This window comes from Rhincodon typus, chromosome 15, assembly GCF_021869965.1.
Source record: "Rhincodon typus isolate 14 chromosome 15, sRhiTyp1.1, whole genome shotgun sequence".
NCBI lineage: Eukaryota > Metazoa > Chordata > Chondrichthyes > Orectolobiformes > Rhincodontidae > Rhincodon > Rhincodon typus.
Window position 1 is genome coordinate 1,349,179 of NC_063346.1, and position 16,870 is coordinate 1,366,048.

The 16,870-nt window shown below is 43.0% G+C and overlaps 1 protein-coding gene across 2 annotated transcripts in view; it reads left to right on the forward strand.

Annotated features, from left to right (window-relative positions):
• The window catches only part of zc3h18 (zinc finger CCCH-type containing 18), a 145,881-nt gene that overhangs the window by 78,828 nt on the left and 50,183 nt on the right, over nucleotides 1-16,870 (forward strand). For both annotated transcript variants that reach the window (XM_048605687.1, XM_048605688.1), the window contains 2 exons: nucleotides 2,770-2,907; nucleotides 8,872-9,006. In XM_048605687.1, the coding sequence (XP_048461644.1) occupies nucleotides 2,770-2,907; nucleotides 8,872-9,006 (273 nt within the window). The remainder of the gene's footprint in view (nucleotides 1-2,769; nucleotides 2,908-8,871; nucleotides 9,007-16,870) is intronic.

Consider the following 16,870-nt stretch of genomic DNA (forward strand, 5'->3'; position numbering starts at 1 on the left):
CACTAGTAACTGAACTCCAGGATGAACATTTCCCATCAACCACCACCGTTCCTTCACTGTTGCTGGGTTAACATGCTGGAATTACCTCCCTAACGGCATTGCAGGTCAACCCACAGCAGTTCAAGAAGGCAGCTCACCACCACCTCCTTAAGAGGAACTATGGGCAGGCAATAAATGCTGGCCGGCCAACGACGCCCACGTCCCACAAATGAGAAAAAAGATTTCTACATTTCCCCCGACCGTGTTGTAGTCGCTATCGCTAAAATGTTCTCCCACTGCCACATTGAACACTGGTCTGGCTTCTTTCCCCAGAACCAGGTCCAGCACTGCACCTCTCTTGTTGGGCCTTTTACATATTGAGACAAAAACTCCCCTGGATATGTTCACAAAGTTCAGCCCTTCTAAACCTTGAGCACTGTGTCTACTTAAATTTATGTTGGGAAAGTTGAAATCCCCTAGTATAATTACCCGATTGTTACTCTTGCACATTTCTGTGAACTGTCGACATATTTGCTCCTCTATTTCCTGCTGACTCTTTGTGGGCCTATTATACATTCCTGGTAAAGCGGTTGCCCCCTTAATATTTCTAGGTTCTACCCACAAAGCCTCATTTGAGGATCTTTCTAAGATATCATTCCTTCTTATTGCAGTAATTGACTCCTTAGTCATTAGTGCTACACCACAACCCTTTTTACACTCTCCTGTATCTCACCTAAAAATCTTATACCTCAGAATGTTGAGTTGCCAGTCCAACCGCTCCCTCAACCGTGTTTCTGTGATGGCAACAATATCACACTACCATGTGTCAATCCATGCCATTAACTTATCTGCCTTACGAATTACACTTCTAGCATTAAAGCAATGACCGTCTGGCCTTGCCTTTAGCATAGTTGTTATCAACCCAACTTCTCTCTCTGAAATAAATGCTAAATTCTATTACGTTGCAGTCACTGTTCCTTGGGGAATCTTTTAATGAGATCATTTATTAAACCAGCCTCATTACACAGTACTATATCCAAAATAGCAACTGTCCCAAGTACATTCCGTGACTTTTTTTTTGTTCCTTGTTGCTACTTCTGTCAAGTTAATTTTCCCAGTTTACGTGGTGTACATTCCATAACTGTTTTGAATTTCCCATTATAGAACGAGGAGATTTTGCTTTACTCTTTGTGCTGATGTGATTGGATACCTGCCATGTTGGTCGCCTCAGAAGGCACTTGAATCGTTGAACAGGCCTGAGAAACTTTAATAAGACCATAAGAAAATAAGAACAGGAAAAGGCTATTAAACCCATAGTAACTGCTCCACCATTTGATAAATTCTTGGTTGATCTGATTGTGGAATTAATCCCACTTCCTTACGCCCCACCCCCAGAATCTTTAACTCTCTTGGAGAACACAAATTTGTCTCACTCAGCATTGAATATGTTCAGTGACCCAACCTCTACATCTATCTTTTGAAGAACATTCCAAAGACTAATGACCCAGTGGGAGAAGCAATTCCTCCTTTTCTCCATCTCAAATAGGAAACCCTTTATTTTTAAACTGAGTCCCTCTTAATTTAAAATTCCATGATGAGAGGAAACATTCTTCCAGCAACTACATTGTCAGGCCCCCTCAGAATTTTTCTTTTAACTCATTCACGGGATATGGATGTTGTTAACTAGGCCTGTGTTTACTGCCCAATTCTAATTGCCCTCAAGAAGGTGGTGGTGAGTTGCTTTCTTGAACCATTGCAATTGTTGGGGTGTCAGTACAACCACTATATTTGTCTGGACGGCTGTTCCAGGATTCTGAACCAGTGACAGTCACGGAATATTGATTTATTTCCAAGTCAGGATGGTGAGTGACTTGGAGGGAAAGTTACTGTTCCCATGTATCTGATGCCCTTGCCATTCTTGGTAGTTGAGATCACAGGTTTGGAAGGTGCTATTGAAGGAACCTTGGTGAGGTAATGCAGTGCACCCTGTAATTGACAGCCACCTGTGTCACTCTGTGTCATTGGTCAAGAAGTAGATGTTGAAGGTGATGGATGAGGTGCCAGTCAAGCAGGCTGCTTTGCCCTGGATACTTTACTGTTCTTCCACTAAAATGGTTACCCTCACATTATGCTCCATCATATATATGACTCTGTAGATTTTCTGTATCCTCTTCACAACTTGCTTTCCTACTACCTGTGTATCAGCAAATTTACCCATTATACAGTCTGTCCATTCATTGACGAGGCCCCAGCACTGATCCCTTTGGCAGTCCACTAGTTACAGATTACCAACCTACAAACGACTCATTTATTCATTCTCCCTGTTTCCTGTTGGTCAATCTTCTATTCATGCTTGAATATTATCTATTCCAACACCATGAGCCATTTTTTTGTGTGGCACCTTATAGAATTTTGGAAATTCAGTTGGCTCGCATGTATTAGTTCCCCTTTATCCATTCCTTCTGTTAGATCCCCAAAGATCTAGATTAAAGAATTTCCTTTCATGAAATTATCTTGATTCTCACTGATTATGTTTTGATTTTTTAAATGCCCTGTGATGACTTTCTTCGTAATGAGTTCTAAATTTTTCCCAATGACAGATGTTTGACTAACAGACCTATTGTTTTCTACTTTCTATCTGCCCCTTTCCTGAATAAGGTATTACAATTGTAGTTTTCCAATCTGCTGGGACCTCTCCAGAATCTAGGGATTTTTTTGTTAAACTTTGTGGTTATCGGCCTACCTATGATGTTTTGAAGTCAACAGTGCTTTTTTTTATATCTTTTTCAGGTCATCTTCTCGTTCTTCTTCCTATTCAGGATCTGGATCATCCAGGTCACGTTCAAGGTCGCACTCAAGATCATCCTCTTACACCTCCTATTCCAGCCATTCCTCCAGACACAGCTCTTATTCTGGAAGCAGATCAAGGTGGGATTCAGAGTCCCATTTTATCAGCATGAATCAGCATAAATACAAATGCATCTGCTCTGTTCAGACTTTATTTTGTAGTCAGTTCAACAGATTAACTCTTGCATTCTTCCCAGCCCCACTAGTAGAGTATAAAATATCATGAATTTGTTTTTAAGGGAGAACTGAACGTATTTTCCAAACAATTGGCCACTGATAATGGGCATAAGAAGTGTCTAACATCTGCTTGATGTGGAGATGCCAGTGCTGGATTGGGGTGGATAAGGTCAAAAATCACACGACGCCAGGTTACAGTCCAGTAGGTTTATTTGAAAACACTAGCTTTCACATCTCTGCTCCATCCTCAGGTGGAGTGTGGAAGAGGAGGTATACCAACACCAAATTTATAAGCAGAAAGGTAACAACCCTAAAAATGGCTTCCTGACCACCACCTGTTGAATCTTTGTTCAACTGAGATGCAGGTTTCTATTGATTAAAGTGCAAATCCCAGAATTTCTTTCAAATTATTGCCTTGAGATAATTAAAAGTTTTAAAAGTGTATACAAGAGGTGAAATCTCAGGTCAGACAATGCATTTTAGGTGTGAGGCTTTGTTTAAGAATCTGTGTTTTAATGTGGAGTCAGGCTGGTATTTTTTTTCCAAACAAAATAGAATGTATCTAAATCCCATACGTGTGCGTGTGTGTGCGCGCGCGCACAAGAGAGAAAGTGAGTGTGTGCTTGTGTGAGAAACAGAGAGTGCGTGTGTCTGTGCGCCCACGCTTGAGAGAGAGTGGGGGTGTGTGTGTGTAAGTGTGTTTGTGTGGGAGAGTGTGAGTGTATGTGTGCGTGTGTGTGAGTGTGTATAGTATGGTAGGGTCACCTGTAGTGCAACATGAACCCAAGATCACATTTGAGGCCATCCTCATGCTTACGGAACTTGGTATCAGCCTCTGCTCAGCAATTTTGCATTGCTGTGTATCTCAACGTCCACTTTGGACGATGCTTACCCGAAGATTGGAGGCTGAACGTCCTTGACTGCTGAAGTGTTCCCCCACTGGGAGGGAACATCCCTTTCTGGCGATTGTTGAGCGGTGTCCATTCATCCATTGCCATAGCGTGTGCATGTTTTCGCCATTAAACCATGCCTCAGGGCATCCTTGCCTACAGCGTATGAGATAGACATTTGCATTTCAATCAATACAAACCTGCGTCTCCTTTCTAACTGATTAAAGATTCAACAGGAGGCAGCCAACAAGCTATTTTTAGGGTTGTTGCCTTTCTGCTTATAAATTCTGTGTCGGTATACCTCCTGTTCCACACCACTCTTGAGGAAGAAGCCGAGCTCCGAAAGATAATGTTTTAAAATAAATCTGTTGAACTGTAACCTTGTGTCGTGTGATTTTTGATCTTCTACCTTAGGTGAGTGACTCTTTTAGGGGTGAAGTCAGCAGTCTCGTGTCAGCACTCTGTACACACCTGATAGATTCATCTCCCAGTGTCCACAAGTGAGCCTGACCTACTAGTATTGACCAAGAATTTTACTGCAGCCTAGAGTTAGTTTAAAGAGGCAATTGGATGCGATTATTTGGAAGTCCAGTTTAGATTATAACATTATTGCTATTATATTATTTTCCATTCAGAGGGACTCACAATCAAATCATTCAATGTGGGGAGGGAGAACTTGTGGTTCCACTCCAACTTCCTCATCTATTTTCAGATAAAGGCAAAGATTGCAATTTGAAATATCTATTGTTGAGAATAGCAGCCTATGAGGAAGTGTTCCGTTCCACTTTATCCCGAAATAAATTTTTAATGCTGCATGTAATTAGGTAATGCGTTCTCTGAATGGAGCAAATTACTCTTCTTTTGATTTGAGAACTGTTGTGAAGCCAGGGGACTCCAATTGTTCAGGTAGTAACGATTTTAAGGGCATTCCTGAAACATGTACAAGAGCACCATGCTTGACAAGGAAGAAACTACTTATGCTGGAGAATGAAATAGAACAAATGCAGTGGAGAGTTTTGGAGAGTAATGATGAAATCAGAATAGTTATGGAAAAAAACAAGGGTAATCAGCTATTAAAAAATTTACCTAAAGGAGAGCTAATTTTAGGATCTGAAAAATGAATCTGCCCAGGTAGACAAAATTGCATCTTGTTGCATTTATCCTCCTCAGAAAACTGAATGCTGCCAATTTAGCAGTGAAAGAGGAGACGACAATGACTTTGAATATGATGGAAATGAAGAATAGGCAAGTGGAGTGCATTGCATAGGTGCAGCAGTGAGCTAATATGAGCATAATGAAGATCATAGGTAAAAATTAGTAGAACCAAAAGGCTGCTTGACCGTGCTCTTCAGTACAGTCAGGGTGATCATCAGTCTTAAGACCACTTTCCTGTGTGCTCCAAATTCTTGATTTCCTGAGGAACCAAAAGTTTGTCTTTATTTTAGCCTTAAATATGTTCACATTAAATATTGCAGAAGAAAGGACAATTTGTCAAAGCTTTTAGTTCTGCAACAATGAGGACAATTCGCAGGAGTACCAATTTGGGGTAAAGTAACATTTATACTTTGTGAGAGGATAGTGGTTGACTTTGGTTGACAATTAGACTCTGACTGACAGAGCATTGCTTAGAGAATGCAACAATTAATGAGGATTGAATTAACGGCCAGCTTTGCATAAATTTTCAACCAGGCAGGTTGATTGGTGTTCAGTTGAATCAGGCAGAATGTGTGTTCTTTCCATCTGCAAAGATCAGGGCCCTGTGTACAAATATATGTGTCTTCCAGTACATGCAAGTACACCATGCCGCTAACCAGTCTAACAATCCTAAATTGGTTCCCATTGTAAACCTTTGTGTATGCAGGATTGTCCAGCAAATTTTGTCTAATTGCAAAATCTAATGTTGGACACTTCCCTCCGAGTTTTCCAAGTGTAGTGACCTTTGATGAAGTGACCAGGAAGGTTCATTAGGGCAGGGTGGTAGACATAGTCCATATGGATTTCAGTAAGGCCTTTGATAAGATTCCACATGGTAGGCTGCTCTAGGAGGTTAGATTGCATGGAATCCAGGGAGAACTGGCAAATTGGATATATAGTTGACTTGATGGTAGGAAGCAGAGGGTATTGTAGAAGGATACTTGTTGGACTGGTGGCCTGTGACTAGTGGTGTGCCTCACAGCTCAGTTGCTTGGCCCATTGTTGTTTGTTATCTATATCAATGATTCGGATGTGAATGACTATTAGTACGTTTGCGGATGACGCTAAAATAGGCAGGATCATGGACAGTGAGAAAGGTTATCGGAAATTGCAGCAGGATCTTGGTCAGCTGGGGAAGTGGGCTGAGAAATGGCAAATGGAGTTTAATATAGATAAATGTGAGGTGTTGCAGTTTGGAAAGTCAGGTCAAGGTAGCAGTTTCATGGTGAATGGTAGGGCCTTGAGTGTCGTGGTACAGAGGGATCTTGGAATTCAGGTGCACGGTTCTATGAAAGTAGAGTCACAGGGCAGTGAAGAAGGCTTTTGGCACACTGGCCTTCATCAATCAGGGCATTAAGTATAGAAGTTGGGAAGTTATGTTGCAGCTATACAGGACATTGGTGAGATCGCACTTGGAGTATTCTGTTCAGTTTTGGTCACCTTGCTACAGGAAGAATGTTATTAAACTGGAAAGAGTGCAGAAGAAATTTCCAATGGTGTTGCCAGGACTTAAGGGACTGAGTTATAGGGAGAGGTTGGACACGCTAGGACTTGTTTCTTTAGAGCGTAGGAGACCGAGGAGGGATCTTATAGAAGTGAACAAGATCATGAGAGGCATGGATAAGGTGAATGCACTCAGTCTTTTTCTCAGAGTTGGGGAATCGAGGACTAGAGGGCATCAGTTTAAGGAAAGAGGGGAAAGAATACGTGGGAACCTGAGGGGCAACTTTTTTACACAGGGTGGTACGCATATGGAATAAGCTGCCAGTGGAAGCGGTTGAGGCGGGTACATTAACAACATTTTAAAGGCATTTGGATAAATACATGTATAGGAAAGGTTTAGAAGAGCATGAGCCAAGTGCAGGGAAACGGGGTTAGCGTGGATGGATGTTTTGTTCAGCATGGACCAGTTTGGGCCAACGTGCCTGTCTCTGTGCTGTAGGACTCTATGACTCTATGTCGGCTGGTTGAGAATGGTTAGTACCTTGCTTGTTATGACCAGCCGAAGGAATATTCTGTTTGCAATCTGCCAGTCTTTGAGTCATATTGCCTGTGTGCCTGACGTCATACCAGCACTGAAATTCATACACCATGTTACTCATTTGTATGATAGGCACAATGTCGTTTTGACTTGACAACTTCATCCTGTTAATAGCAAATGTCATCTGTGTTGCTACTACATAGCTAATTTCGGCTATTGCTCAAGCTTTTGAGATATCTTACCTTAATAATCTGAGGTAGACTGAGCATTTTTCAGGGCCAAGAGTAACCATCTGAACCTGTCATGAGTTTGTACGCTAAACACTGAAAAATGTTCCGATTAAAGTAGCCATTTTCTTGCAGGACAGCTTTAATGGACTTTGTTTTTAACGTCACATTTGCAAGGTGAGCAAATGGCTTGGCCCCTATTAACAAGATTGTTTAAAGCCAGTATTATAGACCATGGCAATGTAGAAAACTCAATGTGTACACTGAGCAGTGAAGGTATTTTTGCAGTGTATAGCATTAGAGAATCCCCGGCTGATTTCCCTACATGGATAGGCTAAAAACTGAGATGTGGAGAAACAGACGGTTGTGAATCTGGAACTGCCCCAGGGTGCAGCAAAGGCAAAATCAATCAACAGATTCATGAAAGAAATACATATGTTTCTGATAAAAAGCATGATAAAGGGCTGTCGGAAGCATGCAGGAAAGTGTTGTAGCCAAGATAAGATTAGTCATAGTCATGTTAAAAAGTGGAGCAAGTTTGAAAGACTGCATTGCCTGCTCTCGCTCTTAATTCCTATCTTCAGGGAACAGTGAAAACAAAAAAAAACAGGTTTTGAATCAAATGATTGTTAGAATAGGCTGTTTAGGGTTCTTCTGAATGTATCAACCTGAATGTACCAAATTGCCTTCCCCTCCATATCAGTCTTGAAGAAAAAATTACTTTGAGCCTCTGCATAATGAAAAGCAAAATTACTACTAGCTGTTTAGTAGCGAGGCATCATCGCATATAACTCTTATCTTTAGGTGTAGCTTAACTACACAACATGCAAGAAATTTTATGGATAAAGGGAAGAAATGCTACCAATGTGATTGCATGACACAAACATATTTTGTCTGCATCAGTAACTGAACTGGTTTAGGCAGGCAGTTTTGAAAGTTGGCAAAGATGTTTGTGACTCCTGGGCACAGCTGAGAAAGAATCCTAGTTCGTTGACTGTTACATTTAATTGAGACATCATCTTGGTTTGTTGTTACCTGTAGCAATTTTTGTCAGTGCAGCAAAAAAGGCTTGGTTTCTCAAGTTGTGATTGGATGGAGGTGACCATCATGAAATTTATTGCATTAGGAACTAGAAAAACCACCATGAAGAGCTAGATGCGCAATGCATAATAAATAGCTCTTTCTCTTTACAGGAACAAAATTAATTTGACAGATTATTTTAAGAAAGATAACTTCTTATTCAATAACCTTAATAACTGCTCCTATGTGCTGTATTCATACTGAGGTCCATTTCAGGTGTGCACATTTTTTTTGCATTTTAGTTTAAAAAAGAAGTATTTCTGTTAATTTTGAAATCATTAATTGAGATAAGGAGTTAAATGCGCCTGTGAAATCAGTTCTGATGATGGAGTCCTAAAGCCACGTCAATTATTCATTGCCCGCTTTAATGAAATATTTTGTGTGGAATTCAAACAAAATTGTAGGGGGCTGGTTTGTAGAAAACTGCATCCAAGGATGAAAGGGCTGTCGTACTAGGAGTGATTGAATAACTCACTCAATGTTATGATTTCCTCAGGTCCAGGTCATTCTCATCCTCACCCTCCCCAACTCCATCACCATCCCGGGCAAAAGATGCTGCCGTTACAAAGACCAAAGGGGGAGCACCTAGTGTTGGTGGAGGTGGAGACGCCCCTGCTGCCACAGGAAAAAGGTAAACAGGTTATCGTATTTTCTCTGTACAACATTGTTCATATTTCCAGAGACCTATTATAACTTTCACGAATGTTAAAATTTCATGCAGTTGTTTTATTCAATATAAGTATTTTCGTTGCTCTACCAAGGATACTATAGATATAAAACTTAACTTGAGCGATCCTTTAATTCTCACTCCTTTCACACTTTTAATAACACAGATAGTGATGTTTCCCCTGTAAAACAAAATAAGTCCATTTCCCATTATATCCCATGAAAATATGCATAAATATGTTTTACCCTAGAATGCGCTGATAGCAATGAGCTTTAAAGCATAAATCTGAACTGATTTGGTGTGCTGCCTCTGATTGGGAACCATGATTTGGAGGTGCTGGTGTTGGATTGGGGTGAACAAAGTCAGAAGTCAGTCAACACCATGTTATAGTCCAGCAGGTTTATTTGAAATTGCAAGCTTTTGTAGCACTGTTCCTTTGTCAGGTGAAGTGGAGGGAAGTGCACAGGCACAGAATTTATAGGCAGAGAGATGATTGCAAGATATATCTAGGTAATTAAGAGTGTCAAAAGATGGTACAAATGGTGTGAGTGGAGTGTCGACAGGCTGAATAAGAAGTCTTTTCAGGTCATCAAAAAGTGTCAGATGTGAGTAAAGTGTCAACAGCTGAATAACAAGTGAAGGGATGACCTGTGATCTGATTGATTGAGGCAGATATAATTGCAAAAATCAAAAATAAGATGGTGCTAGAGACAAACCAAATGGCTGAAATAACAATAGATATGAGTTGCATGCTGAGGGTCTAACCAAAGTAACAGATAATCCAAAATTGTGCAAACTAATTAAGGTAGGGAGATCATAACAAGTTATCAAGGTGATGGTGTTGAAACAGGACAGAAAAGAAGATTTTACAGATACAGAACAGTATGGTGGGGTTACATGTAACGCAACATGATCCCAAGATCACAGTTGAGGCCATCTTCATGAGTATGGAACTTGGCTATCAGTTTCTGCTAGGCGATTGTGTTGTTGTGTATCTTGACTGCTGCCTTGGAGGACGCTTACCCAAAGGTCGGAGGCCAAATGCCCTTGACTGCTGAAGTGTTCCCTGACTGAGAGGGAACACTCCTGCCTGGCAATAGTTGTGTGGTGTCAATTCATCCATTGTTGTAGCGCCTGCATAGTCTCCCCGATATACCATGCTCCGGGGCATTCTTTCCTGCAGCATACAAGGTAGACAACATTGGCCAAGTCACATGAGTACTTACCGTGTACATGGGTGCTGTTCCCATGTGTGATGGTAGTGTCCATGTCAATAGTCTGGCATGTCTCGCAGAGGTGGCCGTGGCACGGTTGTGTGGTGTTGTGGTCACTGTTCTCCTGAAGGCTGGGTAGTTTGCTGTGAACGGTGGCCTGTTTGAGGTTTGGCAGTTCTTTGATGGTGAGAAATAGAAGCGTGCATGTGGCCCTGGCGAGATATTCGTCGTCACCAATGACATGTTGAAAGCTGCGAACAACATGGCGTAGTTTCTCCTCTCTGGGGAAGTACTGGACGACAAAGGGTACTGTATCAGTCACGTCCGTGTCTTCTGAGGAGGTTGTTGCAGTTTTTTGCTGTGGCACATTGGAACTGGCGATCGATCAGTTGAGCATTGTATCCCATCCTTATAAGGGCATCTTTCAGCGTCTGTAGGTGTTCATCGCGTTCCTCCTAATTTGAACAGATCCTGTGTATGCCAAGCCCTGCGCATGTTTAGGGTGGAAGCTAGAGAAGTGAAGTACAGTGAGGTTATCCATGGGCTTGCAGTATAATGAAGTACTGAGGTGTGCAACCTTGATGGAGATGCGTGTGTCCAAGAATGAGATGGATTCTGAAGAGTATCCATGGTAGGTCTGATGATGGGATGAAACTTGGTGATATCGTCGTATAGTCGTTTCAGTGATTCCTCACCATGAATCCAAAAGATGAAAATGTCATTGATGTATCTGGTGTACAGGGTTGGTTGGAGATCCTGTGCAGCAAAGAAGTTGGTGTATTGGGGTGCATATTTGATTCCCATGGCTGTTCCGTGTGTCTTGATGTTGTCAAAGGTGAAGATGTTGTCAAGGATGAAGCGGATGAGTTGTAGGATGGCATCTGGAAATTGGCAATTGTTGGTGTTGAGTACTGAGACTCTTGCAACCATGCCATCATCGTGGGGTATGCTAGTGCAGACTGCCGAAACGTCCATTGTGACGAGGAATGTTCCTAGTTCAACTGGTCCATAGGTACTGAGTTTCTGTAAGAAGTCTGTAGTGTCATGACAGAAGCTGGGGGTTCCTTGTACAGTTGGTTTCAAGATGCTCTTGACATAGTCAGGGAGGTTCTCACACAGTGTCCCGTTGCCTGATACAATGGGATGTCCGGGTATGTTGGCTTTGTGCATCTCCGGAAGGTAGTAGAAGTCTCCTATGTGAGAAGTACACAGGATGAAAGTGCATAGGATGCTCTTAAGGCTGGATCAAAGGTCTTGATCAGTCTTTTGAGTTGACGGGTGTGTTCTTTGGCCCGATCAGCAGGTAGTTGTCTGTAATGTTGCTAGTTGTTCAGTTGTCTTCTGTGCAGTAGTCCATTCTGTTCTGTATGACAGTGGCTCCTCCTTTGTCTGCTGGTTTGATAACAATATTGCAGTTGGTCTTCAGAGCATGGATGGCATTGCTTTGTGCTTGGGTGATATTCTGCACTAACTTGTGAGTGCAGCTGATGAATCTGGCGTTGATGGGGAGGTGATGACCTAGCGATATTATCGCTGAACTGTTAATCCAGAGACCCAGATAACATTCTGGGGACCCGGGTTGGAATCCCACCACGGCAGATGGTGGAATTTGAATTCAATAAATATCTGGAATTAAGGATCTAATGATGACCATGAATCCATTGTCGATTGTTGGAAAAACCCATCTAGTTCACTAATGTCCTTTAGGGAAGGAAACTGCCATCCTTACCTGGTCAGGCCTCCATGTGACTCCAGACCCACAGCAACGTGGTTGACTCTTAACCGCCCTCTGGGCAATTAGGGACAGGCAATAAATGCTGCCTAGCCAGTGATGCTCTCATCCCGTGAATGAATAAAGAAAAAAAATGCATCTCCTGACAGCTTGAGCATATACGTCGAGCCTAGGGCAGCAGCCTTCCAGAGGGTCCAAATCGGCTCATTCTTCTTTGGTTGCTGCACAGCGGATCTCTCTGTCGACTATTCCGGTTTGTTGGTTGTCTCATTGGGCTCACTGCTGACATCTTGGGGTTTGAGGAAGAATTCCCAGAACTTCATTCACCTGATGAATTCCTCTGTTTCTGCCACGAGACCAGGGGGGGTCCATTTTGGTAGTGGGGCAGAAATTGAGCTGTCGGCTGAAAATTTGATTTTGTCTGGTTGAAGGGTGTGCTCAGACAGGTTGACAACAGACTTTGCTGTGGTGGTACCAGTTTCAACCATGGTGCTGGGGGAAGCCTGGTTATTGCCGATGGTTATGCCAGATTTCTCAAGTTTCCTGTTCTTGGTGTGCACGTAGGTGACGTAGGTCCGTTGTCTTGTCTGCTTGACAGTGTCTCATAGCCGGTCCACTGTGTCCTGAACGCAAGCTGAGAATATGGACTCTATCTTGAAATCAAGATAGCAACATCTGCCATAAAGTTATGTACGAGACGATTGAGGAGTGTGTGAGAGGCGTGACAACAGAGTCTGTGAGCTAAGTCTGTGTGATAGGTTGACTTTGAATGAGTTTGTGATCTGTAGTCCTTTCGGGATCTTCTCTGCTTTCTTGCATCTCTGCAGAAACTTAATATCTGTATCAATATGCGTGATCTTTTTGGAGATCTTCTTCACTTTGAGCAGGCAGTTTGTGGTGTTCATGGTAGCCATGATGTGGAGGTTCAAAGTGGAGACGATACACAAGAGGATTGCAGGTATCAACACAGACATCAAGTTTCTACAGAGATGTTTGTGGATGTGGTGCCAGTCAAGTAGGTGGCTTTATCCTGGATGATGTCAGCCTTCTTGAGTTTTCTTGGAGCTGCACCCATCCAGGCAAGTGGAGAGTATTCCATCACACTCCTGACTTATGCCTTGTAGATGGTGGACAGGCTTTGGGGAGCCAGGAGGTGACTTGCTTGCTGCAGGGTTGCTAGCCTCTGACCTGCTGTTGTAGCCACTCTGTTTATATGGCAATTCCATTGCATTTCTGGTCGGTGGTAACCCCAGGATGATAACAGTGGGGGATTTAGTGATGGTAATGCCATTGTTGTGTCAAGAAGTGATGGTTAGATTGTCTCTTATGCCCATGGTCATTGCTTGGCATTTGTGTGACGTGAATGTTGCTTGCCAGTTTTCAGCCCACGCCTGGATACTGTCCAGGTCTTGCTGCTGTTGAACATGGACTGCTTCAGTATCTGAGGCGTCATGAATTGTGTTGAACATTGTGCAATTCATTCCTTCATTCATGGGGTGTGGGTATCACTAGCGAGGGCAGCATTTATTGCCCATCCCTAATTGCCCAGAGGTCAGCTAAGCATCATCCACATTGTTTTGGATCTGGAGTCATATTTAGGCCAGAGATAGTAGGAACTGCAGATGCTGGAGAATCTGAAATAACAAGGTTTAGAGCTGGATGAACACAGCAGGCCAAGCAGCATCAGAGGAGCAGGAAGGCTAACGTTTCGGGCCTAGACCCTTCTTCAGAAATGGGGGAGGGGAAGGGGGTTCTGAAATAAATAGGGGGAGAGGGGGAGGCGGATAGAAGATGGATAGAGGAGAAGATAGGTGGAGAGGAGACAGACAGGTCAAAGAGGCGGGGATGGAGCCAGTAACGGTGAGTGTAGGTGGAGAGGTAGGGAGGAAATAGGTCAGTCCAGGGAGGACTCCGCCGCAAGTGCTATATCTGGCCACCCCTTGAATACGGTCAATGTTTTGGCATCAGCTACTTCTGTGGTAATTAATTCCACAGGCTCCCTGCTCTTTGGGTAAGCAATGTCTCCTCATCTCCGTCCTAAATGATCTACCCCGAATCATCTGACTATGACCTCCACCATCCGGAGCATCCTCCCTGCATCTACCCTGTCCAGTCCTGTGAGAATTTTATAAGTCTCTCTGAGATCCCCCTTCATATGCCTGAACTCTAGCCAAAACAATCCCAACTTAGTCAATCTCTCCTCGTACGTCAGTCCCACCGTCCCTGGAATCAGCCTGGTAAACCTTCGCTGCACTCCCTCGAGAGCAAGAGCATCCTTCCTCAGAAAAGGAGACCAAAACTGCACACAGTATTCTAGGTATGGCCTCACCAAGGCCCTGTATAACTGCAACAACACATCCCTGTTCTTGTACTCAAAACCTCTCGCAGTGAAAGCCAACATACTATTCACCTTCTTTACCGCCTGCTGCACCTGTACATTTACCTTCAGCGACTGGTGCACAAGGGCACCCAGGTTCCACTGCACACTCTCCTCTCCCAATTTATAGCCACTCAGGTAGTAATCTGCCTTCTAGTTTTTGCTTCTAAAGTGAATAACCTCACATTTCCCCAAATTATACTGCATCTGCCATTGATTTGCCCACTGACCCAACCTGTCGAGATCATGCTGAAGGATCTTTGCATCCTCATCACAGTTCACCCTCCCACCCAACTTGGCATCATCTGCAAACTTTGATGTGTTATATTTTGTTCCTCCATCCAAATCATTAATTATTAATATATATTGTGAATATCTGGGGTCCCAGCACCAATCTGTGTGGCACCCCACTACCTACTACCTGCTAATTTGAAAAGGACCCAATAATTCCCACCCCTTGTTTCCTCCAACCAGTTTTCTGCCCATCTCAGTACACTTCCCCCAATCCCATGCGTTTTAATCTTGCACAATAATCTCTCATGCGGGGCTTTGTCAAACGTTTTCATTTTACGAATGATCGAGAGTAGACTGATAAGGCGGTAATTGGCTGGGTTGGATTTGTCCTACTTTTTATGTACAGGGCATACCTGGACAATTTTCCACATTGTCAAGTGGATGCCAATGTCATAACTGTACTGGAATAGCTTGGCTAGGGGAACAGCAAGTTCTGGAGCACAAGTCTTCAGTGCCGTTGCCGGAATGTTGTCAGGGCCCATAGCCTTTGCAGTATCCACTGTCTCCAGTCGTTTCTTGATATCTCATGGAATGAATCGAATTGGCTGAAGACTGGTATCTGTAGTGCGGTGACCACTGGAGGAGGCTGAGATGGATCATCCACTCAGCACTTCTGGCTGAAGATTGCTGCGAAAGCTTCAGCCTCGTCTTCTGTACTAATGTGCTGAGCTCTTCCATCATTGAAGATGGGGATATTTGTGGAGCTGCCTCCTCCAGTGAATTGTGTAATTGTCCACCACCATTTATGACTGGATGTGGCAGGACTGCAGAGTTTAGAGCTGATCCGTTGGTTGTGAGATCACTTAGCTCTGACTATCACTTGCTGCTTATGCTGTTTGATGTGCAAGTAGTCCTGTTTGGTAGCTTCACCAAGGTGACACATGTCTGGTGCTGCTCCTGGCATGCCCTCCTGCACTCTCCATTGAACCAGAGTTGGTCCCCTGGCTTGGTGGTAATGGTTGAGTGGGAGATATGTCGGGCCATGAGGTTACAGATTGTGCTGGACTACGGTTCTGCTGCAGTTGATGGCCCACAGCACCTCATGGATGCCCAGACTTGAACTGCTCAATCTTTTCAAAGTCTGTTCCATTTAACACGGTGATACTGCCACACAACATGATGGAGTTTAATCTCAATGTGAAGGCAGGACTTCGTATCCACAAGGACTGTGCGCTGGTCACTTGTACTGATACTGTCATGGACAGATGCATCTGCATTTGGCAGATTGGTAAAGATGAGGTCATGTATGTTTTTCTCTCTTGTTGGTTCATCACCTGCAGTAGACCTAGTCTAGCAGCAGAGTTGTCCCTGAAACAGTGACAATGGTGCACTTGAAGCATGTTCCTTCAGAACCTACTAGATGTGCCTCAGGGTAGTCAATTGAGCAATATTTTGATAATTCAGTTTTGTTTATCTGTGGTTAGAATTGATTTCTTTGTAATAGATAATAGTTTCTTCTTAAATACAGAAACCAAATCAGTGTTTTCTGTAAACCTGAGGTAATCAAGCAAGAAAATTGGGGGCTTTGTATCATTTGATTAAATCCTTAACTTTTGACTCTGGTAGTATTACGGTTCAAGTATCGCTTCCTGAGTGGTTTGTGACAAAAGATTGGGGCTCGCGGGTTTATTTTGAAACAGAGACCACGGAGATTTGGCTGTCGTATTCGTGTATTTTATTACTAGCACAGCAGAGTTGTCCCTGACAGTCTTATGGGGAGGAAAGGATCCAAAAGCCCATTTAATTGAATTGACAAGTAAATTGGGCATAGAATTCCCTGTTTAAGCTAAGGAGGCAGGCATAATCCAAATAGCACAGTTTAGTAGGAATGCAAGATACTCGAGATTGTAGAGCATCAGAATCAAGTACTATTGAATTCTAATTAAAGCAGCTTGAAATGAGGAAAAATTAAAGCAATTTGAAATAAAAGAAGCTGGAGGTCGAATTCCAAAGCAACGAAAAAGACAAAGATAGAGCAGGAAAAGGATAAAGAAAAGCAGATGAAAATGGAAAGTGGGAATGAAAGAGAAAGAATTAGAATTGCAAAGAGAAATGCTTAAAATACTGCAGTTTTAAAAAATAGCATCACATGCTGAGACAACAAGGTGCAGGGCTGGATGAACACAGCAGGCCAAGCAGCATCATAGGAGCAGAGAGGCTGACGTTTCGGGCCTAGACCCTTCATCAGAAAAGGGGGAGGGGAAGGGGGTT